At 35.1% G+C, this 26097-nt stretch overlaps 1 protein-coding gene across 2 annotated transcripts in view; it reads right to left on the minus strand.

The window, feature by feature from the left end:
- LOC115444709 overlaps positions 1 to 16555 on the minus strand; it is a 29527-nt gene extending 12972 nt beyond the window's left edge. For both annotated transcript variants that reach the window (XM_030170592.2, XM_030170591.2), the window contains exon 1: positions 16118 to 16555. In XM_030170592.2, coding sequence (XP_030026452.1) covers positions 16118 to 16540 — 423 coding nt within the window. In that variant the 5' untranslated portion in view covers positions 16541 to 16555. The remainder of the gene's footprint in view (positions 1 to 16117) is intronic.
- Between the last annotated feature and the right edge of the window lie 9542 nt (positions 16556 to 26097).

Consider the following 26097-nt stretch of genomic DNA (forward strand, 5'->3'; position numbering starts at 1 on the left):
AACATCTTATGTACGTTGGTCTCTATCCGGGCGGCTATCCTATCACTAGCTTTCCACAATTTGGTGGACTTAACGGTTGAATTGTGCAACAAACACACCCTGTCATCCAGGTGTTATACCAGGTCATTGTCTATGCCAGGTGGACAGACCTGTACAAACCATTGACTAAAATCGTAAATGCCAGCCATGCCTCAAGTCAGCAAAAACTGGTCCACGCCATTCTGACACGCGATGAATGTCATCGATCAACGGCTCGCGAGTTCGACTTTTTGCCGACAACAATGCCGTCCAGTTTTATTGCAATCCCGATAAACAAAGTTGCATTACTATGGGTGGAAGTATTGTTGTTTTTGTAGTTTGCTGATATGGTAATATTGAAAGCTGTTGCGTTTCTGGCCTGGTGATTAATTGCTTTGACAGTCCGATTGTCAGTTTGTTTGGGTATTTGTCATACCCGTAACCAATAAAATTTGTGTTTTTATTGCGATTATGTTTTATTAAATGCCACATTAGTCTACAGTGGCGAAAGGATTTTCCAAAAGGTAACCAGACTCAATATAAAGGTACTACTAATATGCATAAATGGGGCCTGGAAATCGTTCTAATGATAATTGGATTTTACATAAATTACGAAAGGGAAGCCGGCAGGAATTGGGTTATATGGACCATTCAACACTTAGTCTATTTAAAACGCAACCTTTATGCTTAGTGAGTGGAAAAAAAAACATCAGAAACCAGCGATCAAAGCTAGTCGTTCCCACAGTGGCTTTTAGTACTAAACTACAGGTTCGATCTTCGCACACTGAAGAAATATTTTTTGTGGGAACCGAAAATATTTCAGTTCTATATGTTGTAGGAAAGTTCCTGATCTAATACAACGAAAGACTTATTAGGATGAGGCTAGAATTCAATTTGAATTTTGGGTGTTAATACTTAGATAGATAATTCTTTATTGAACACCACATAAGTAAAAGAAAAAAAAACACACATACAAATTAACTATAGCTAATACAACAGTAGACAGACGGTCTTATCGTTAAGAGTGATCTCTGCCAAACAACCTCAGGGTGGAATTATTGAATTTTCAAATCTTTATGTTTTGCATTTTGTACGCACGGTGGAATGTGACATTTCTCATAATTAAAGTTCATATAGAGAAGTGCAGAAGTAACTCATATAAGGTACAACTTAAAAATTAAATGAATTGCAGTCAAATTGCGACAACTGGGCGACTATCAGTAAAATAAAATTTATTGATGTCAAAAAACCATCTGTAAATATTTGTGCATTTTTGGGTGCGCCTGAGTGCAGGGAGGTAGGCTCGTGACGTCACGCGGCCTCACGAATGCACTCGCAGAGGTCCCGAGACGCCGTCTGACCTCACATCCTGCGATGCGCCGCACATTCGTAATTACATGTAAATCGCGCTAACTAGAAAACATTAACTTGTAATTAACTCACAATATTACTTTGTTACTTTTTTTGTTACTTAATAATATAAAAGTAAATGCGAAAGGTTGTAAAAATGTATTAAAAGTATTAGGATGTTAGTAAGGAAATATCTTGATTGAAATTCGACACACGGATAAACTAAGTCGTGGATTAATTGTTGGCAATTTTTATTCGAAAAAAGTACGCAGTGAGGGCTGAGATTTTTATTCCAAGCGGAAACCAACCACACCCAATAAAATTGTATAGAACTGTAGCTGTATATGCAAATGACTCTCTTATATAAGATTTCTGATCTATATGTCCAGCTATTTCGTTAAACAACTTCTAAACATCGCGATAACACTAGTTTTTGCATTTTATTGCGGTTTTTATATATTTGGGTTTTTCTGCTCAGTATCAGCCCGAAGTCTGTAATTTGTGCCCGATATGGCGATAGGCTGGCCCCCTACCATGGGACGGAAAACACTTGGTGGAAAATGGGAGCCCAGGTTGCGCGTCTGCGTAGCCTTTCGGGAATAAATGCAAAATGTATGTTTTTAAATATAAAAATATTTGAATTTTCTCCCGACGTTTCGAAGACTGCGGCCTTGGTCACGGGACGCACTGAGGTGTTAGTCATCCGAAAAGTCAACAAACTACCCATATTTTAAAAATTATACAAAATTCTAAACAGATAATAGCGCTAATGTGTTTTGTGGAAAACAATAATAATTTGAAACTTACAGATTAGCAAAACTATTAATGCAAATTTCGTGCTGGTTTCAACTTAAGAATAGACAATTTATCTTTACGTTTCGTAAGGCGAGAGACAAAGTTGCAATAAACGGCGACATTCTGTTCATGCAACTGAAAATTATTACGAATTACATAATCCACCTTATCTAGATTCCAGGTATTACATCTTTAAAGTCCATTTGTATTATGTGTAAGCTTACATCTATATAACGATAGAGTATATTCATTTGTTAACACATCACGTAAAACAACTGAATGTTTATTTGGTTTCACATTCTACTATAAAAGTATGAGTCGGACATGAACTGCAGACCGCTGCAGCAACCCACACTGCAGTACACTGAAAAGAAAAGGCCACGACAGCAGGCAACAATGCTGTCGAATTCAGCCACAGACTGTAGAGTGGCTGCAGTCTTCGGCACGTCTTGGACATCTATCTTTGAGCAAAATTAGTTTTTATATGTGGACTATGAAAACTTCAGAAATTATACATAGTATCACGCCTCTGTCTTATATCCCTTAGGGGTAGGCAGAGACTAATTCCCACTTTGCCCGATGACACACTCCTTTCGCGTCACAAATAAAATCATGAGGGCTAATACTCTTTCAAGCAGATGGAGATTCTAACACAGCAATATTCTAAAAAAAATATGTAACAGTATAGACATAGGAAAGAAAACATGAATACTTACATAATTATGATGTTATACAATGTACACTACTTATGTAAAAGTTCAATTTATTTTTTTGTCCAATCGTTTTTTTTTTTTTAATAAAAACGAACATCAATTATGCTGTCAATCATAAGATAATAAATCAAATGTAATATTAACATTAAACTTATAACGGAATAAAATTAATCTCTGCACTTCGTATAAAGCAATAAATTATAAAAACAATAAAAATGACAATAAGCCAGCTTCCGTAGCGCAGCGGGCGGTGAGCCGACTGTGAGCTAAAGGCCAGGGGCTCGATTCCCGCATTGAGACAAACCTTCGTGTCATTTAGGTCGAAAGTTAGACCGTTCTAACTTGATACAAGGCTTGTTAACTATGTGATTGATTTGATGGGGCAACAAAAATTATGTGTTGTCGATTTGAACTCTCTGAGTTGCTTTAAGATTTTTCCTCGACACGGCAATAGGATCTATCATATCATGGGATGAATATAAGCTCTACAATGTGTATATGCACTAGTTTATTTTCTGTAATACTGCGAGGATAAGAGTTTGAGCTTGTGTTTTGTATCTGCTGTTTGTGAGTGGGACTCTTCTGGTACCCTTTACGCCTCTGCCTACCTGTTTAAGGGTAAGCGTGAGCATTTATATGTGCCACTGTAGAGTATATTTATTTATCTCAAGAGCGTCTCATAGACCTTAGGCTGAGTTTACATTGTATGATAAACAAGTCAAAGTAAAAGGCGGCCACACACGTAACAAACTTGAACACGTATGTTTGTTGAACTATGTAATCATCGAAAGTGACTTCACTTTCAATCAAGACGTTTGTACCTATAATTGTACCTACGCTCGCAATGTTCTGAAGTAACTATAATAAGTTGTCAGTATTCGAAGTTTAACACAAAATTAGTTTTTTGCCTAACCATGATCAGTGAGGTCATGCAATTAACGCGATTGCTAATTTTTACTGATATAAACAATGGCTCACATTTTTTTATTGCTTTGAATGACGAGACGAGCTTGCCGTTTGCCTGATGGTAAACGAGACGACCGCCCGTAAACAGTAGAAACACCGTCCAACACCTTGAATTATAAAGTATTGTTTGGTATTTCACTGCGCTTGCCACTCTAAACTCTTACCCCCTTATTCATAGACGTTATTTAACTAAGCTCTATCTTTGCTGTGATAACACGTCTGTTTCTCAGTGCTGACGGCATGGCAGCCTTCGCAGTGCGTAGACGTAGGGCCGTTGTGATTGGCTAATATTGAGATACAACTTGAATCTAGTTGGCTGTCAGATAAACAACGCTGAACAAACAGCAAGCTGTCAGATAAACAAAGCTGAAAAACAGACTAGTTATCACAACAATGCTCCGTCCTTAGATAAATAACTTTTATGAATAAGGGGGTTAGTCACTATTATAAAGTTATATTTTTGCTCTATTTGAGTTATATTATGTCACTCACTTCCGTGTCTTTTACAATAAAAATTCCAATATGTGCGAAAAATAAATAAAGGGGATACTATAAACTATTGTTTATTCTCATTTTTACCAACATAAAGATTTGAATTTCATATTTTAACGTAAGTGTAAGTTATATGACTTTATTGAACCAGCGATATTTATATCAATATGTGCAAAAAAAATAATATAGAATCTTGTAATACTGAGCCAGAGAAATGTTCTTCACTTCTTCCAATCCTTTATTTTCTTCAAAATCGTATCGCTAGAATGTTCTGATATCTAAGGGTTCTGGTGATCATTTACATATTCTACATAAAAATATCTTAAGTATTACATACAGGTAGATTTAGTAAAGGTGAATCCCCTGTGCAAATACCGCGATGTACAGTCAGCCACATAAATAGCTAAACAAATTTAAAATAGTTTTTACACGTTTGTGTTTTTACCAACATTTTATTTTATCCACAAAAAGGATTTTACTTTACTTCACACAAAGAAGTATGTTTGAATTAAGCTTATTCAGTGTTACTTTATAAACTTGTTTTAGCGTTAAGAGGTGGTTAAGAATTGCTTAAATAGCTGTCAAAAACATTACCGGTTTAGTTTAAATCTTATTAAGAGGCAAAATGGCGGGTTTTGATTTACAGCTGATCGAGTAAATTTGTGTTTTACCTAAGCATAGTTTTGCGAATTTTTTATAAGTAAGACTGAACATGTATAGGCGATTAAGTTTTAGATTTTTTCAACTCTTTTGTAGCTGACTGTACTACGTGTAGACACGTTTCTGAGAAGCGGGACAAAGCTCGTGCTCACTTAAATCACTTAGATAAGGCTAAACTGAGTTTCAGATGACTAGAATTATATATGAAGACTACGGTTTCTTATTACCCGACTTAAAAAAGAGGTAATTGCTTATAATCTAGGATTTCGAGAGGTTCGATTGACTCAATAATGAGTACGATGTTAATATTTTTTTTTTATTTCCAAGCATAGATAACTCAGGTCAGACCGCCTCTAGTGATCCAACTACCTTCGCCAAACCAAATCAAAACTTTGAATTAAAGTGCTACATATCGTTTCATAATAATGCACTAACAACAATATCTCCAAAATATCACAATGGGTCCTAAATATTAATTTATAACCCCAAAATTGCATTGTAATATAATTCACTCAAAAATGTCAGCCAATAAGATTTAAAGGCAAATTCCGGGCATTAATTTAACACATATTACAAACCTTATGGGCACGGTTCAAAGTCAATTTTTAAACCGCATACATTAAGACATTCTTATTTTGGGTTAAAACGAGATCTCGATTGAATTAAGTGATATATTTCAATTCGTGGATTTATTTTCGAGGAACTTTGTTGTGGTTGTTTCTTGCTTTTTACTGTCTTTATTAAGGGGTCTACGGGTTTTTGTATTATTTATACGTTTTCCTTAATCTTAGGGCCGTGTTAAAGATGTAAATCAGCAACTCTGAAATGGGATATCAGCTGAGACTTGCTGGTGGTAGGATATATTTTATATCCGCCCAGATAGCGACCACAGTACTCAAGGTGTTAAAACTCGTCATAATGGCCCACTTGTGTCGCGTTCCGGGATCAGCTGTGTATATCCGGATCCAATAGGTCGGCATAATTGTGTCGACTGTTGAAGGGTAATCATCTCTCGTCACTCGACATTCTATTGGACCTCACTTCACTTACTATCAGCTGCAGGGAGTCACTTTGCTGAGCCCTAAAAAAATTTACAACTTTGATATAATTTTCGAAAGCTATTATCTCTATCGGCCAATTTTGTAAACCGATCCTTATCCGCAAACGAAGATCGTGGCACGAATGAACCGATCAACCAATTTTCCTGGAGGTAGGTCTGTCATATGTGAGAGTCCGCCTGGTTAGGTACCACCGCAATGTATATTACTATCACCAAGCAGCAGTATGTAGTCACTTTTGTCCTCCGGTTTGAAGGACATTGTAGCCAGTGTAACTACTGGGGATAATAAGACTTAACATCTTATGTCTCAGGATGCCGAGCGCAGAATACCAAACAATATTTTGTATATCAAAGTGTTGGATGGTGTTTCTACTGTTTATGGGCAGTCGTATTACCATCAGGCGAACGGCAAGCTCGTCTCGTCATTCAAAGCAATAAAAGAAAACAAATAATTCATTTCTAAGCTTGTAATCAAACTTGATTCGTATGGCTATGTATCTCTGACATTGTGAGGATATCATTTAATATATTTTAATTTATTAATTGCACATCGATTTCAGTGTACCACTAGGTAAAATCATAGCTATATTAAGATATCGTAGAGTGGGTATTAGTAAGAGTACAAAAATAATTACCAAAGATATTAAATGTCAGTTATAAACAATAATTGGAAAACCCACGCGGCAATATTCAAAAGATTTGGGATGTCAAAGTTAAAATATGATACACATTTTTTACCTTATATTTATGAATAATTATTTGGCAATAAACAGTTTTGGTACTTTTATACATATTTTCTTTGTATATAATATATTTTACACCATAATAGTTATTTAATAACTAGTTCACCTTTAAAATTTATTTAATAATAATTTAAAATAAATTTAAACCGCACTGCACCCGACGGTAAGTGGAGTGAGGTCCAATTGAATGTCAAATGACGAGAGATGAATACCCCACTGTAGTCGACACAATTATGCCGGCCTATTGGAGCTGGATATCCGCAGACTGATTCCGGAATGCAACACGCTTACATGGTCCACTAGGGTGGGTTTCAACACATGTACGGTGGTCGCTATCCGCGCAAATATAAAATATATCCTACCAAAAGAAAAAAAACAACTTATAGCAATACTTTGGATTTTCTAGTTTTCGTGAGTAACATGCACTTACCTCTACTGTTTAGATTCGAAACTGACGACGGTAATGTTATCCCTAACTCTAAATACAGCATACCGTAAACACCGGCATATAACCCCCCCCTCCCCGTCTTTTGCTCACGAGAGGTGGCTCAGGAATCCTCTGGCAAATGGTTAATCAACAAACCCTACGAACTTTTCACTCTAAGTAATTATAGGTTATGTCCCATAATGCAATATTTTTCCGTTGAAAAAAATAAAATGTTTAGCCTATGTATCGTTAATCTTATTAGGAGACATGAAACTTCAACCGTAAATGCATTACTGCCCACCCAATTAAGTACATGGCATTATAGTTTGATGAACGCTTCCTACAATCGATGATACATCAGACAGGAAACGAACCCGGAACGATTGAGCCAGATGTGCGCCGGCGCGAGCCAAGTGGGCCACATTTGAACGGCACATATTGATCGGCTCGTCTTTAATAAATACTGGACAAACAAACCTACTATTTATATTTACGATCTTGTCTGAGCCAAGACTAAACGTAGTTAATTATGATGATAAATTATTCGTCTAGAATCGATGGTATATGAGAATCTTTTTTGAAAAAGGAAGGGAAACATTTAAGGACCTACCACCTATAAATGGTTTTGTTGGGCTCAACAATCTTACACTACACATAGCAGGAAGTATGATGAATCGCAAGAATGATGTCGAGACGTTGCATCTAGTCGCCAGAATTATGCCGGCCTACTAGATATCCAATGACACCTCAACCCAACTCGTTAAAATTTATACGATAACCACCCACAAGCTAATCTACATGCTTTTAATCATGCCTACTCCAGCTTTCGCTCATATCCGCCCGCGTGATGATCGACGGAACATGTTATTACTGGGACTAAAAATGGCATGTGTGAAATGTTAATCAAGAATATTTTCTTTATGCGTGCCATATTTTATTCAAATCAATGTCTGTACGAGTGCGATGTATTCCCTCGCTTCTGTCGTATGAAATGCCTTTCTGACTGTATATTTTACGATAAAAAATAATCACTAAGGTAATTCAGGATGTCATTTCTCAATATGCGAAAGTTTCGTGAAATCCGTTTTGCTGTATTTGCTTTTACGTCTATCAAACATCCAAATACCTTCTCAATCTTTTCCATTAAATTTATAAAATTATAAACATAGTAAGGGGAATTAACAATAACTGGAACATCTTCATAAACTTTCAAATATTATGTAATATTAATAAGATTTGCAATATTAGCTAATAGTAATAAATCAGTAATGTATGTTCGCATTAGTGCAATCCGACTAAATGCGTATTTTATTGGGTGTTAGTAAATGTTTATGATTAAGAGCTCGTGTTGGCGACTCGGTACATCAATCATTATTGCAATAAGATATGTAGCAACAATTTCAGTGTTGCAATTTTTTTCAGTTAGCTTTCATTCTTAAATATGTCCCTACAATATTTTGCATGCATATGCTTTTACGGTTAAAGCATATGCACGCAAAATATCAGTTAAAGTTTAACTAATATAACAATTCATCAAACAACTCACTCAGAATCTATAGCCAGAGAATCACCCCCAGATAATAGTGTTAGAAAATCCACAAAGCGTTACTCGACTTGGTAATCAAACTCAAGACTCCAATGTACATCTCTACGCTGCCATTAAACCAAAGAGAGGACGAATAATTTATCTACTCTACACAAGATGTTCCCTTTGTTACTCACCCAAAAATAATTCAAGCAAGAGGTGTTAGCTATTCACACAATGCGTAACTGCGGCGCGTCTAATCTCGCCATTACAGAGAAGGTCAACAAACCGGCTCCGCGCGTGCTGTTCACGCGAGATTCATAAAAACGCATTGCTTGTTAAACTCTTATTTAGACCTTAATACACTCGTGTTACACCCACAGCCCTTTTATACGAAGGTTCCAAAAAGAGGTTATGTTTTTGAATGTATTTTTGGTCGCGTCGACTGCCTGATCGACCTTCACTTTTTTATTATTAACTTTTTTTTATGTCCTTTTTTATTTTGGGCTCTTTAAATACGTTTGAGATTTTTTTGTTTTCCCTGTGGAACGTATAACGGCCTCAAAATATTTATAAAACATTTTTGGTTATGATACATCATCAAGACGTGCTGCGTCAGCTGATAGCAAGTACAAAGCAGTCTTCAAATGATCTATCAAAGAATGACGCTGCGTCCGAATCGCCATAGTTATGCACATGTTTCCTTCCATGATGTATTATGTCATTTAAAACATTTTATAACCCAGTGCTTGATGCCTATTTAGTAAATGTAGGTCAGTGACGTGATATGTCACTTTGCAGAATTTTCGAGTTTTCTAAGAAGTCCTTGCACGACCTTCCTCAAACAACTCATACGACTAAAATATGGCTAAACTTATGTCAAGGTTTCATTCATTGCGGCATTCTTGGCGGCTATTGCACAAATATACAATTTTATACAGTAAATGCAATTCCAAAGTTAGCCCGAGTCAAGTGACTATTAATTTAAGTTGATTTTCTACTTATTGAACTGTTTATTACTATTTTCAACCTTCATTGCTTGTTATTTGAATTGTATCCGTGGTATAGCAGCAGCTGAAAAGTAGTCAGTTCTGTGAATAGATTCTAAGGCAATTAGCTCGAGTTTTCTGAAGAAGAATAGCTAATTATATTTAAGACTTACTTTTTTTTTGTAGAATATATATTGGTTAAAGATATATTGACAATATCAGACAGTTTTAAGCTTTTAGAGATCATAGTAATACGTGTAGCCGATCCTAGCTGATAATAGTCGTATAGATATGAGGGCAGTTCAGGTGTAAGTTTATATTTTTAAACTAATTTCCTAAGCAATACAATACTAAATAACAATAGTAACTATCTCAATATTAAAACCCACAATCTCCTACAATCCACTCTAAGTTTTAACAATGTGTATTAATAACAAAGTTATATGAAGGTATAAAACCAACAAGATATAAATGTTGCTCGTTGATGAATAATAATCAACGGATGTTAAAACATGTATCTTCTGGATCGAGCATATATCATAGCGATGCGATTAATAAAATTAATTGTAATTAATAAACCTACACTAGGAATACATTGACATATGAACGCGATGTTCTTTGCATGCCAGGAATTGTGCAACGTACGTGGCATTCCGTTTAGTACTTTTGGTTTGGAGTGACGGAGTCATGTGCTTGTTAAGAAGATTCTAGAAGATCATATGGGGATAAAGCTATGAGCTCTAGGTGTAGCATTTATATTTTGTCAAGCTTCCTAACATAGTGAAGACTGAAGAGCCTCTGAAGATGTAGAAGTAGACACCATCGGGTGACAGGTGACAGGGGGCATAGAAGACGATGTGTCTACAGGTCGTACAAACGGGATTGACGATAGCTATGAGATGAATTCAATCTGCAGCCATTGTTTATGAAAAGGCGAGGCAGAGTTTATCTTTATATAAGTAATAGTTTAGCATTGCCGGTGGTCCCAAGACACCGCAATTAAAAATGAGTCAGCTACCCGATGTATTTAAGAAGCCTCAATCTCAATCAAGATTTTACTTAAAAATCCATTGGCACCGTGGGTATTCTTCAAAATTCATGATCACTCAGCATTATTTAACCACGTGCTGGTTTACACGCTGTCTGCCTAAAGAATCTGACATTACGAATAGCTTTCGCCAGTTCGAAGTCATTTCCTAAAAACAGTAACTGTCTAGTTCAAACTATACTAAGCACATACAACACTACAGTCCTCGGATAGATTACATATGTCTTTATATTAATAATCGTTCGTAAAACAGGCAACCCACAGAAAGAAAAGACATTAAATATTGGGATGATTGTATAAAGGCAAATGCGTAAAGAGTGCACACACATCCCAACGTATCTCATGACGTCATCCATGGAAGTTTCACGAAGAGCACCATAAACTAGCGAGGTAAATAAAAAGTAAATCACTCGGTAGGACCGGTCCCGTTCAGACGGGTGCATAGACCAGCCAGCAAACGAATAAACATTTTTAGATGTTAAACTTTAGTCAGGGTAGTAACTTAATTTATTGCACTAACCGATGTTTTGAAAAAGGAATTTTAGTAAACCTTGATTTTAATGTAATTGTATTTGTGAAATTGTTTTTTTAAGTTGAACATTAATCTTTAATTGGACTTGGATAATATTTGAGATACGGAACAAGTCATAGATGTGTGTCAAACATGTGAGCTATTTTTTCCCCAAAAAAAATGTACAGTGAGACTTTTACAAAGAACTTTTACGCGAGCAGAGTTTACATTAATAAGTCAATAATAATTAGATTTATGCCCCGAAATATGGCCGTGTTTACGTCCAACAAATGATCCTTTAAATCTTTATCTTTATATATAAAAATAAGTCTCTATTTCCGCGTGAACGTATGAAACAATTTCGCTAATACTTTCTTTTTGTGTTAATTATTGTCAGCAAAAGGATCTTATGAAAGAAAAAATTAAGGAAGTTGAACGGAACATTTTAAGAAAACTTAACGACAATATTAATTTTAATTAACTGTGAGTTGTTTGAAATAACTGTTAGCGATTGACAGAATGCGCGCGTGTATTCATAGTTAATACATGACAACGTCTGTCAGGTCAGCTAGTTATTATTATAATAAGATTCGTAACACTATTTGCGATAGTGCAACAAAAATGCCTAAACGAAATAAATTGCTAGATTGAAATAAGAGTTTCACAATCACCAATAATTTAGCAGCCAAACATTCTTTCAAACAATCCAGGTCGGGTTCGGTGTTTTATCATGTTTTACGACGGAAGACGGACGTCAGGCTAACAAGACATCAAACGCTCAAATAAATTAGCTTAGAATTTCTGTTTTACGGTGTTATGACTGACTTCGCTAATGGTTCTGTTTCTGAGTTCACTTGTTATGAAATTTTGCAGTTGGACAATTAAATTTGAATGTAGACGTGGTGAAGGAGTGAGAGCGTAGGAAGGTAGTTCTCTTCACAAATTCAAACGAGAAATAACTGTTTGCTGTTGTATAAAGTCATTAGTCTGTGAAATATCTAAATTCCCAAATTAAGAGTGATGGAGACTTATTTATTTACACCGTGAAAGAATCAGGGATCTATGAGAAATTACAGGTGCTTGTATCGTAATCTGTGAAGTTTCTGGAAGCCCATATACCCCAGCCCTTCCCAAAGTAGACAAGGGTGAAAGAAATTTTGCACTCAAGAGTCGAAATTATAACATTGTCCCATGACTTACAAACGAATGAACCGCCACCTCATTCTTCGCTGTTGAAGTTCACCAAATTAATAATCATACCATAAATACAAATTAGACAACATGAACTGTTTGTTACAGTAACGTGCTCATTAACTTCTCAGAATAAGAAACAAGACAAGAAAGTGCGGTTTAATAGTTAGCACTTAAGGTTCAGCCATATGGTGCGATTGGAGACCTTCGGTTATGTAGGCTGGTAATACGTTACGATTTAATGTTAATGCATTTAGTTGTGACGACTTAATCAGCGCCGATACTGGTAATGTAACGTAAATAGGTAAAGTTTATTAGTATGAGGTAAGAAACTGTTGAACCAATTTTGAATATTATTTCAGTAATAGGAAGGTTCTCAATCCCAGAAGAGTTTAAAGTTAGTAACATATTATTATACTGATTTATTAATAATTACATCTTGTCTCAATTTGAACGATGACCTGTGGTTTGCGAAAAGAAATTCGAGAGTTTAATCTCAGGGCGCTCACCGCTATATAAAAGTATTGATTGAATTATCGCTCATTTCAACGTTTGAGGAAAACAGCGACAGAAAATATTGGAATTTTATCTGGAAATTTCGAAGATATCTATGCTTTCAACCAGCGTGCCAGCTGATGAAAGGCTTCACTCCTCGTTATTGTATTAGTTGTATTATAATTATAATAATAATTAGAATTTATCGTTATAGCAAAATTTTTTAGGAATCTGTTGCTGACTATCTGTTCGATGTCCAGCTCGAGGAAGTACACATGTTTTTGTTAATTTTGCATATAGGAACTTTAAAGTTCAATACCTTCGATAAGAACTATAAGATGTCCAAAGGGTTATCTTCATCAAATTGAATGATTGCCGATGAAACACTACGGACAAATTTCAAAAAAATATTAACAGATAACTCTTTCGAGATCAATCAGAAATTAAATAAATCTTTATGACTAACTACCTTTTGGTCGCGGTTTCGCCCGCCTAAGAGTCTTTGCCGATACAAAATACATGTGGCGATATAAAGGACATATTTTATATCCGCCCGGATAGCGAGCACCGTACACAAGATTTTAAAACCCGTCATAATGGCCCACGTAAGTGTGTCGCATTCCGGGACCAGCCTGAGGACATCTGGTTCAAACAGGCCGGCATAATTGTGTCGACTGTCGAGGGGTAATCTTTTCTCGTCAGTCGACATTCTATTGGACCCCACTCCACTTACCATCAGGCACGGTGGGGTCTCCCTGCAGTGACCGTATGAAAAAGGTCCTTGTATCGTATGGAGAATTACAGCAAGCGAAAGCTAACTCTCGTAGCTAACTAAAGTTTAATTGCCGACTTCATTAATTAGTTAAAAATAGTTTGTATTCCACATTTGGCCTACATTCCCTCGTGTTCTAATTATATCCAGTTACTAACAGGAAAATGGGAATTTCTCATTCAAACGTCGAAATAATTAATTGTTAACGCGTTTCTAGGCATATTACGTCATATACAAAAAAACATACTAAAACTATAATATTCTCTTAATGTAATTTGACCTATATTTCGCCCGAGCATAAAATTTATCGTCAATTTTGCTCTTGGCGAAGTTACGGTTACAGTTAAGGTCAATAGGATAATGTTGCAAAACAAAATTTATCTTGTCCTAGAGGGTTTCGAAATGAGAAATTGTTGTAAGAGTCCTGAACAGAATTTTAGATAATTCCTGTTTATTTCCTTTTTATAGATGTTGAAGAAACAGTTAATCACGCGATGGTAAAATTACAATTAATATCTACACTGGTATCAACAGAGGAAATGGGAATGCGTTGCTTCAACTAGAGTATAAATAACGATTTTCATCGACTTGCACTTGGTATGGGACTTGTAGGTCCTCCACCATTAACCGAAGGTATAACATAATGCAGCATAACAGCCAACACGTTATTTTTCTGTATGATTAAATTAAGAGAGTAAACAAAATTAACTACAGGGTAGTTCAACCGCCTAACCAATAAGTTATACATGTTATGACATGTATTGACGTTTTGTTATTCTTTGTGAAATCTAGACTATGATAGAATATAGACGCGATTACCGAAAGATCATTGTTGGTCGCATTTACCCTGCCAGTCAAAGGTTTTAAATGATAGATCGTTTATACAATTTGGTGTAAAGAATCCGTTATTACTTCTCTGAATGCTTCTTTCCATACCTTTCTTTTAATATCAGACGAGTTTTCTCGTAGTAACACTCTTGTTCATTGCCCAAGATAATTACACCCAATAATTAGTTGTTTCCTTATCTTTATTAAATAGTGAAATACAAGATTAAGTTAATACTCTAAATTCAACGGTTTGACGACTTCCGTAATGGGAAATAGGCTTGTAAAAAATCGTGAGTTCAATTTTCGCGCCGGTTTTGTCTGGATCTACTATAACAACATTAGCTTTCCCGTAATACTAGGTAAAAATAAAAATTATTCGATGAATAAAAATATTGTGCAATAATTTTGTAAATCAATTACGAATATTTTGGACTGAATTTAATATAAATAATATTCATTCGATAAAAAATTTGATGAAGAACATTTTATAATAAGATAATTTTTGTAGTTATTCCATCTTAATAAAAAACAATATAATTAAAGTTGCAATGTTTCTCAATCATAGAATATTCGGGATTCCCTGGTAAAGATAAGCCAATCATAATTCCAGTACGAATTGATGATTATAAATAAATATAATATAACTAAAATACGATGACTAATTTTAACAACTTCAATTACTCTAACAAAACGGGGATCTTGTAAGAATTTGCTTCAAACTGTTGTCTACTTATTTTGATTTTAGCTGCTTATCTACTTAACTACAAAAAAATATATGGCTACGCTAATAAAGAGGTTTGATTCTTAAATAAACTGTTACATCAAAATAATATAATTGAGTTAGCTACAGACTAAAAATATCGCTTAATTAGTTATAAAAATAAACATGTCGTTTGGCAATTGGACTAAGAAATATTACTAGATCGTACTCATTTAATCTGCCAAATTAACGAGTGTAATTCGCATTCTATCACAAATATTTGTATGAAATCAGAACTTCCAGATAGTTTCACAAGATGATAAACAAAAACGACAAAGAGTAATTACTTAATGTATAAACATAAGATACGGCAACAATAACACTGAGATGATAAAGTGAACGCACGCTGCAGTCTCTGGGCTACAGAGTGCGTCTTGCAGAATATTGAATGTCTTATACATAACATAATATGCCGTTTAAAACTTAAAATGTAGAATTTCGTGTCAGTGTTCATGCATAATTTTCTATGAATAATTGTTTATATTTATGCGTACTTGGCGTCTTAGTTTTAAATGTTTGCGGTGAACTGTTATTAATGTGGTTTATTCTGTTTGAAGTTATCACATGTTCATTGTATTTTTAAATGCTATAAGTAATTGTTCTGAGTTCTTTTTCTGTAAACAATGTCTGATTTTTACTACATGCTTGTCATAAAATTCACTTTCAACGGCTAACGGCTACTAACACGGCACATATACCATCACCTATCTGTTAATAGACTTCATAGAACCGAAACTCATCAAGAATTTTAATAAAATCTAGCATTAAACTCACCTCATCATTCCAGTCGCCTTCTCCGTACTCCTCGTTTCGGTCGACAATCCTTTCACTTTTCTCTTCCTCAGCTCGCAACTTCTGTAGATCGTGATACACCACGTGCAGCTGGTCGGGGCTCAGCGTCGCCCATGACTGCATCGCAGACAGGAGTTCCTCCTCATCATCACCACTAACATCGGATTTGTCCGGAGACAGCGAGTTCAGCCTTTCCAACTTAGCATACAACTTTTCTTCGGCCGTTTGCGGCGCGCGCCCTTTCGGCGAATTAAATTTTTCGATTTTCTCGTATAATTTATCGAGGCGGTCGGCGAAGGAGGGCGCGTCTGTGACGTAGGTCCTGATCGGGTTGGTGAGCAGCACGAGGAGCAGCGATAGACGCAGCATGGTGCCCGGCTGGCGGATGGGTCGCGACTGGCACATGGCCGCTTGAGACGCCGCGCCGGGGAACGCGCGCCAGCGATACAAAAAATGTTTATGATTTTACTTTACGAGCCGGCGCGGCGGGAATGTCGCGAAATCTTAGTTTTAATTAAATTTTAATTTGAAACTGTCTGTTTGGTCTGTGCGTGAGAAGGGATTTTGTAATATCTAGTTGATTGACATAAGTATCGAGTGACAATATTCGATAAGGAGATGAACTGACCATATTTTAATGCGACTGTAATGTTCAATAATTTGTAATGTACATAACACATATCACTGTGCAGGAAAATAATTTATGAATTATTTTAAAACTACTAAAGAGGCATTTTTTAACTTTCGAATGTCAATTTTAATTGACATTTTTAATGATTTATCTGCACCGTCAATATACGGAATTTACTTAAACTTACCAACAAAATTAAATTAAATTTCCGGATTTTCCCAATTGAAAAATATTACATCAAGTTGCTACGTAATTTTTAAATATAAAACAAGCTTTTGCTCGCGGCTTCGCCCGTGTGAAGGTGTTTTACGGTATAATTTTTTTCCGACTTACTTGATGTGTATCGTTATATTATGACCAAAATCTTTATAAATTGTAACCTATGTATTGTTCTGACCTATAACCAATATTACTGTAAAGTTTCATTCAAATCCGTTTAGTAGTTTTTCCGTGAAAGAGGAACAAACATACATACATACATACATACATCCACACAAACTTTCGCATTCATAATATTAGTAGGATAAGTATTAATGTTTGTTAGTCACATTATATTTACTTTGTGAATGTTGTGTATACCTCTTACCCGTAAGAGGCATGCATATCAGCCAATAGGGGACCGGCCTATGCTTGATTTTGTACATTATTCTATATGTAATGGTTAATAATACGAAAAAGAAGCACTCCTGCGAAAACTGTATAACAATTGGTTAAAAAATTAGCGAGTAATTCATATTTAAAATATTGTAACGTGCAGAAGTGGGCGCGATGTGGGGATATCGCTTCATCTCTTTTTTCGCACGCGTCGTAATTCCCGATGACGTCACATGTGGATATTTCGTCTCTTTTCTGTTTTTTGTTAATTACCCCTTCCACCGAAATTCAAAGACATAACTTGTTGATTTTTTACCGGATTTTAATAATTCCTTCTGTGTTATAATTTATATTATGTAAATATTTGATAATAGTAAAGAACAAAAATGAGTCCGGTACCCTATTGTCAACACGCAATACTGTTTTTTAGATTTAAGGATATATATGCTGTTGGTGTACCTTATTAAATAATAAATAAATTAAAAAGAATTGTTACATAGGTATAGACATTCGCAAAATAGTATGCCTTTTTCGTTTCGCTCAAAACCTTAGTGTATATTGCGCAAGCGGCGACATCCCGACTTCCCCTACTTGGTATACAGATATGTACCTATAGATGCTATAAATACATTCCTGTCTCGAACCACTCATTCATACCGCAATGTCAGAAGTATTTAGGGATCCGCACGCCGCTGGAGAAGCTAGTGCTCCGTACGTACAGGTTTAATATATTTTTTTAAATGAATGTATATAAATGGTTTAAAATTGTAATTTGGAAAACGCCGTCAATAATTTAAAAATAATGCCGTAATAATTATTTTTTTCTTTCTTTCCTTCTTTAATAATTATCAGATATAATAATTATCAGTCTTATATTTAGAATATACTACACTTATGGTGCAGCCAATTGTTTATTGTTATGTATTAATATGTTCATGCTGTGACAGCCTGTAATTAAAACAGCACTGCAGCAATTACTTACTGAATTGTTAAAAAAACTATGTAAGGTGTATGTTTTGTTTTGCTGTTCAAATAAAAAATAAATAAATATACTATTGGTTACGTTAAATATTATTTTGTATAAGCGAGAGCAAAATTGAGACGAGTTGGTATATCCCCTCCCATTTCTTTTATAAAGGCGCCATTAATCAAAATTCGACTCAGACACGCGCCTACGTGATTTTAAATTATAACGTATAAATAACTATACTGATATTATAAAGCTAAAGAGGTTGTTTGAACGCACTAATCTCTAACTACTAAACCGATTTCGATTTTTTTTTCACTCTCAGGAAGCCACATTACTCCTGCGTTCTATAGACTACTATTACCCCTGGAAAAATACCGGAAAAACGATTCACGCGGGCGGAACTGCAGGCAAAAGCTACATCGTATAAAAAGGTCATAAAACACTCGGTTTTATAAAAATACACTCGCCTCACGCAGCAAATCTCTAACCGCATCCAAACTGGTTCAGCACTACGGTACACAGTATGTCAATTTCAAGTAATTGCACTAGTTATTGCATTCGAACCTTGATCTCTGCGTTATTAAAGTTACATTAGCTTCATTCAACCATTACTTTAATGTAAAAACAGGAAAGATGAATGTTCTTAATTCAGGGTAGGAATAAAAATGTTATGTTTTCGCGTAGTATGGTTTGTTATATTTCTATATCAGATGGATTAATCATTATTGCCAGGCGATTCGTAAAAACTAAGGTAAATTGTTTCGGAGATGTGTTTGATGCGTCCACCCTAAAAAGGGCTGGAGTAATGATGTGCATAAGATGAAGTGGTTGGAATTGATAGCACATGCCGATTTTGTTTTGATTACTGAAATCTGTAGAGATTGTTACACATTGATATTGTATAAATAAGAATATATGCAATCTTTCAACCGAATCAAATGATGATCTGTCGTTTCTCATTCTTCAACCAGCTTTGTCGTGAATGTCGTCTGTTGTAGGTAACGTGAAAGATTTACATTCCAATATAAAATGCAATGATAAAATGTCTTTAGTTATATAAGCGACTTTATTTAAGTAATAAATATTCTCATGTACCTTCACTTATCACAATCGAAACTATGTTTCCCTACGTGATGAATAATACATTGTTTTATTTTACATTTACGAAAACAATTATAAAGAGTAATCGAGTTTCTCTGCCTATGTTGAAATAACTACCACTATGTGCACAATTTTTACCAAAGTTACGTCAGAAAATAGCTCTTAAGGTTCACAATGGTCATCAAATACTTTGGTACAGTCACTAAAATAGCTGACCAAATTCGATATGGCCTTAAGTTATTAATACAACAATATACTTATAAATATTCACTTCCAAAGTCATGAAATGTCTGTTAAAAGCAATATGATTCACAGAGCTATTTAGTTATAGAATCGAATGTCCCACAGGCACCGAGGTCGTCTAAAGAAAACAAAAGTAGCTCGTACGTTTCTGAGAATGTCGTAACAAAACATACAAACTTGCAGATATGCGGGGCATTCCGTTACTCGCAGAAATCCAGTTAAATACAAAACAGGTGCCTTGTAGTATACACATACCATTTTGAGTGGCTGAGTATTTAGTGTCCATTATTTATGATCAACTAGCTATTGGTTGCGGTTATGCTCGCATTAGTGCTGGAAAAAATGTGATATAATTCACAAACCAAAAATTTTTTTGATATGCCGTATACTTTTACATAATACTTATTTACGACATAATGTAGAAATTCGAGTCTAACTAGATTCGGATCCTTCTTTCAACTCAGCATTCCGTATCATTACCTTCTAAGATGTAGTCGCTTTCGCTTCTAAGATGTTGCCATACTCGGGTAAATATGGTTCCATACATTCAAGATTATATGTGAAAGTAGTTCAACCTTCCCATCGCCACGTTGTTTCTAATGGGTAGGCAGGAACGTTATTACTAAAACGTCAGCCTCAGTCATCGATCTTCGCGAATTTGAATACCCCACACTTAGCAAAAACCATTTAATTTTGTTCACAAAATTAGATGTTTCTTATCTTCATTTGGGTGGCGCGAAAGGTAATATAATCTAAGGTTTGATGAAGTTAAAAAGATATATCTTGACCTCTCTACAGTACTCGTTCTTGTACATTAACCGGCTCAATATAAAATTGTTATATCCACAGCAGTAAACTAAGGTGCAAAATATTTATTAGTACCTAATTATTGAACCTATGTCATCGTTAAAGAACATAATGCGTACCATAAAGTAATTTACATGTAATATTTTATTCATACGCTAAGGTCAATCACGTAAACCCATGACCTATTTCTATTCCAGACTTAATTAGTCGTAAATATACAGCGACGACTACAAATTAAACACTAGCAGTAATGGCTGACGTTCATGGAGTTATTTTAATTCATTCACAATAAAATTAATTATTTCAAAATAAGTACTTAAAAATAAATTGTAATTTTTTATGCAAATTGAATTTAAGTAATTTGTAATTAAATATTTTATGTTTATTTAATGTTTGAATAGTAAATAAAAATGCTATAAACTTCACAAATTAAAAAGACATAAAATTTAATTGGTTTTGAATGAATTAATTTGTGCATATTTTGATTCAATGAATTCTAAGTTTAGTGAACGTGCATCGGCTTATCTTATCAGCTGATCTGTTGACCGCATTCAGCGACTGATTATTATACTTCAGATATGTTTTAAGCATAGCAATGGCACTGGGATAGACCATGTTCTGGATTAACATACCTATAGAGTTCTAATAAAAAAAGCAGGGTAATTTTGACATAGTATTATGAAATGAAACCTCATACTTATCTTGTTGAAAATAACACTTAACTCGAACGCTAGATATCAAATAAAAAATGAGTCTCGAAAAAAAAATACCAAAACAAAGTAACTTTAATTTAGACTCTCTCATGCTACTACTACTAATCTAAGAAAATTCGTCACAGCGTCAATTTCACACTTGACGCACACGCCATAACTACAAAATGACCAAAATCTAAAAGTAAGTAAATTGGGATTTTTGGTGCACAATATTTGTCATACAGGGTCGATATTTTGACAACGTTTTCAGAGATAAAAAAAAAATATATGGTTTCATTTAAACGACATGAAATAGAAATTAAAATCCTTTATTGGAGAATGGAGGTACTAAATATACAAGTGGTTTTTAAATATAAAAATGTTCCAATATATTCAACCTGGATAGGAACCGGTGTACAATACTACTATAAAACAGAGTGCTACTACTTTTACGTGGTTTTTTTCTTATGTATAATATAAAATATGGTTCACAGTAATATTCTTATACCATTTACAATATTCTATGCAGAACAGAAGTCGTCATACTAATCTATGTATTAAAATTGCAAAACTTAACGATAAATTTATTTAAAGTCAGAGTACTTATTCCTTAATGCTATAAAACAATTTGATAAAAGCCAATTATTAATTTTATTTTAAAGTGATGACAAGGTATTATTTTTTTTGTCGAATGGTAATTTATTGTAAATTTTATTGCCTTAACATGTTGCTACTAAGCATTACAGACCTGCATTTGGGATAGTATATAAGATGCTTATGCATGATTCCTGATGGAGTAGAATTGGTATACCATCTGCACAATCATTCCGCTAAACATGAGAGGCCAAGTAACATTAGCTATTGCCTGTCATTGGTCGCCAACCTTCGGCCCGCGTTCAACTCTCTTTATTACCTCATTAATTAGATTTGTAGTAGTACACTATATTACTATGTTAGGAAACGTGACTTCTGTTTACACTATTGGTGACTGACCTGACATTAAAATATACTATATCTAAACTCTTAAAAATTAGACAACAAATAATGTATGGTGAACTCAAAATATTTTAAGGTTTTATAGATGAGAGACGTCATCATAGTATTTTTTTTTGATGTATCTACAATGAAGCTGATGGCATAGGTAGGTATGTACGGTGTTTTTTTTTATTTCTTTGAATGACGAGACGAGCTTGCCGTTCGCCTGATGGTAAGCGATACGACCGCCCATAAACAGATACACCATCCAACACCTTGAATTACAAAGTATTTTTGATATTCCACCGCGCTCGCCATCCTGAAACATGAGATGTTTAGTCTCATTATGTCCAGTAGTTATACTGGCTACAATGTTCTTCAAACCGGAACACGACAATGACAATACACTGCTGCTTGGCGTCAGATAAAGACATTACGGTGGTACTTAACCAGACGGTCTCTCACATATGAAAGACTTGCCACCAGTAACTGTAATGTACTGTAAGTGTAATCAAAAACAAGAATGAATAAGAGATCTTGCGTTCCTCAACGTTTGCCATACGGGACTGTTTTACTGCTCGTTAAAAGGTGCTATTATGACCGGATTTTCAAAATGTGAACTATGATCTAGCAAATAAGAGAGCAAATGGAATTTTCATTACATCGAGTTTTATTCACCAAATAACAGCGGAAATGGATGGCACACATATGGTAAGTGTAAGCCCTTAATCTGACATACTCGATTAGAAGAGATTTCTAAATTAAGATCCTATTTGTTAAAAGCCTGTGATGTATAATATTATTCGCTTTTAGGCCTAAACTGACTACAAGTGGACATGATGGTGAGTTCAGTGCGGGTCAAATCTGATTACGATAAACGAGATGTGACAGTCTTGTTTATCGCAATCTCTGTGCTGACCCAGTAACTGGATATTCGTGAGATGACGTACACTATATTAGTCATCATCATACCACCGTGCCTTACCCAGAAGTATAGACAGTTTTGAAGCTATTTCAAATGAATACGACATGGGAAGTGCAGCCTATTGTTACATGACTGTCTCAGTGGCGTAGTTTTATGCGTACACGGTACGAGTACGACTAACACGGGGATCGAATGCCAGGTCGGGTAAAAAATTATGACTAGGTTTTTCATTTTAAAAATTACTCAGTGGCAGCTCGGAGGTTGAAAATTGGCATGGAAAGTCGTTGGTCCTGCGCCTGATTTCTCTCCCGTCATGTCGGATTGCCGTCTCACCGGACTATGGGAGTGAAAATTAAAGTTATAAATTCAAACATGTCCATGTTCACACCATTTCTTAATACAAATTTGAGATCTACGCTATGTGATTTGTGCGTTTCTGTATTTCCACCTGCTATAGATTGGCTGCCTCGGTGGCGTAGTTGTACTGCGTGTGTGTGTGTGTGTGTGTATAGATTGGACCATGTTTGAAATTTATCGTTTCATTTTTAATGTTCGATGGTGTTGCTACTGTACATTATTACCGAACATTTAAACACAACTTGACAAATTGTAAAATCAATAAAATGTTGGCAATCCACGACGAACGCACTAAAATTCGTAAACATATTTATTGCGGCGACCCACATCTGCAACGACTTCCCATGGCTGTAATATTGAAACAAATCACCGAGTTACCAGGAACGCGAGTAAATGTGCGATAAATTTCAAATTTCACGCCGCATCACAGATCCTGGCTTCTGTGTTTATAAATGGTGTTATTTTAAACAAATACGGGAATTCTATAGAGTTCCTAGTCGGAGGAAAGTAGTACAAGGGTGTACCGAAAGATGGCGCTATATCTTGAGCTGTAATATAGTTCTAAAGGACTAGGATCTAGGCTGTATTCATTTCGTTACTACTTACCCTTTTGGGTATAAAATGTACGAGAGTATTAAATAAAATTCTTTATGAGTATTGTTTAAGTTACATTGAATAAATTCATAGAAAAAAATACGAAAATGCTTTTTGTTTCTGCATATAACACTGCAAGTTTTAGTTACCATTTGCCGAGTATTTTAAATGTAGATAATTTAAATTTTGTCGATAGCGGCAACATGGATTGGCCACGTTTGTATTATCTATATATTACACCAGTCCAGTTTAACTCAGTCTTTACCAAAGCAATTTACATAAATATCAAACAATAGAATACTACGATGTAATTATAGTATAATTATAACAATATACAACCCACACGCATACCGTAGAAGTAAACATGCCATAAAGTTCCTGCGCTGGCGCCGACATAAGAAAAATCATTAAATATTACTACATTACTTTTTATTGCCGCTATATCGTAAATAATTACTGTCGCGACATCAAGGTCTCGGTTATTAGCTAAGTTTGTTTACTGATCCCACCCTTTAGGTATTTATTTTTTATAGAAGGAACAACTATCTTTCTCGTGTGAAAAGATTCTCGGCTCCCCAATAGTTGCAACGTTATCTAAAACAAAATTTCGGTACGTTAATTTTAGTATTTTCAACTAATGTTTTAAATTGGAATAAAAAATACACATACAATCATGATATAATATGTACTACGTACTAGATTTGGCGTTCCGAACATTCACTGTGTACAACTGTTTTGAACTGATATCCATTCAAACTGACTTTAGTATGGTCAATATTGACAGCTTGTGATTGTGTACGGATTGACGTTCATGATATAAGAACACGAGTCTAAGTGTAAACCTGGATTTGATTAAAAAATAATAGTCAAATAAATAAAATTATTTGTTGTTCAAGTGAATAAATAGGTCATAACAGTGACGTTTTTATTTCCATTTTGGTTCAGATTTTGAACAAATAGTTTATATGGACGTTCTTGTCTATAGAATATACGTTAATGCATACACTGTTGTTCGACGGCAAAAATAAACAAAGCGAACCTACCTAAACGGACTCACGCGTATTAGTAAAATAAATCAAACGATTGTACCTATTTAATTATACAGAAAAGTAAACGCAGTCGTGTGCTAATACTAGTGTAGTATCAACTCTAGGGGTCACCCCACACAGGCCGTTTATCATGTCCCGACCCCGAGGTCGCGCCTGTCTGTAACTAGACAGGGTCAGTTCCTGTGAACATGTCTGATGCTTGACGTTGGGTTCTTTTGTAAGGGTATGTGATTTGGATAGTGTTACTTAATTTTGTTGTGGGAATGGTATAGTATGTGAGCGATATGAAAGAGAGGTGGATGACAGACGTAGTTGGGATTTGTCTGATTGACGACAAATAAGAGGCGGACGTTGGAAAAATAATAAAACAAATAATTACTCCGAAACTATGTTTAATAGTAAAAATAATGTCTAGGTTGAAAGCTTGCGATGTAGTTCTACATTTAATTAAATCAGAACCCAAAAGACTGGCTGCCTGACTTCAAGACGCTGTGAGCTCATTCTGCGTAGATCAGACTACCAACTATAAAAAAATTAAAAAGTTGTATAATTGTAAAATGTACGTAGATATTGTAATATTGACTCTACGGATGACCAAGACCCCCCCCCCCCCCTCAGGATCACGAAGGCTACAAAGTCTACGAAACGTAAATATAAAAAACTAGATAAAATCCGAAAAATTATTTAATTTTAATGACTAACATTCGCGTAAACACCAAACAATCATTATAGTCTCTTGCAAACTCTTTTGGATCGTCATGAATCAACCATCGCATCGCAACGTGGTATGATCTTACTGTTCTCATATAATCAAAGCCGTTGTTTGGATATTTGGTAGAAATAAACGCAAAATCCGCTAAATGGATTTGACTAAATTTGGCGTACTTCAAGACCCTGACTAGGACGGTATAAAAACCGGTAACTTAAGCACACTACACCATGAGGATGTTTTGTACCTAAGTAAGTACCTAAGTGTAGCACCACTACGGTACAAAATCCTCCATCACTCGGTAGTCTAGTTATT

Source organism: Manduca sexta, chromosome 24 (genome assembly GCF_014839805.1).
Source record: "Manduca sexta isolate Smith_Timp_Sample1 chromosome 24, JHU_Msex_v1.0, whole genome shotgun sequence".
Classification (NCBI taxonomy): domain Eukaryota; kingdom Metazoa; phylum Arthropoda; class Insecta; order Lepidoptera; family Sphingidae; genus Manduca; species Manduca sexta.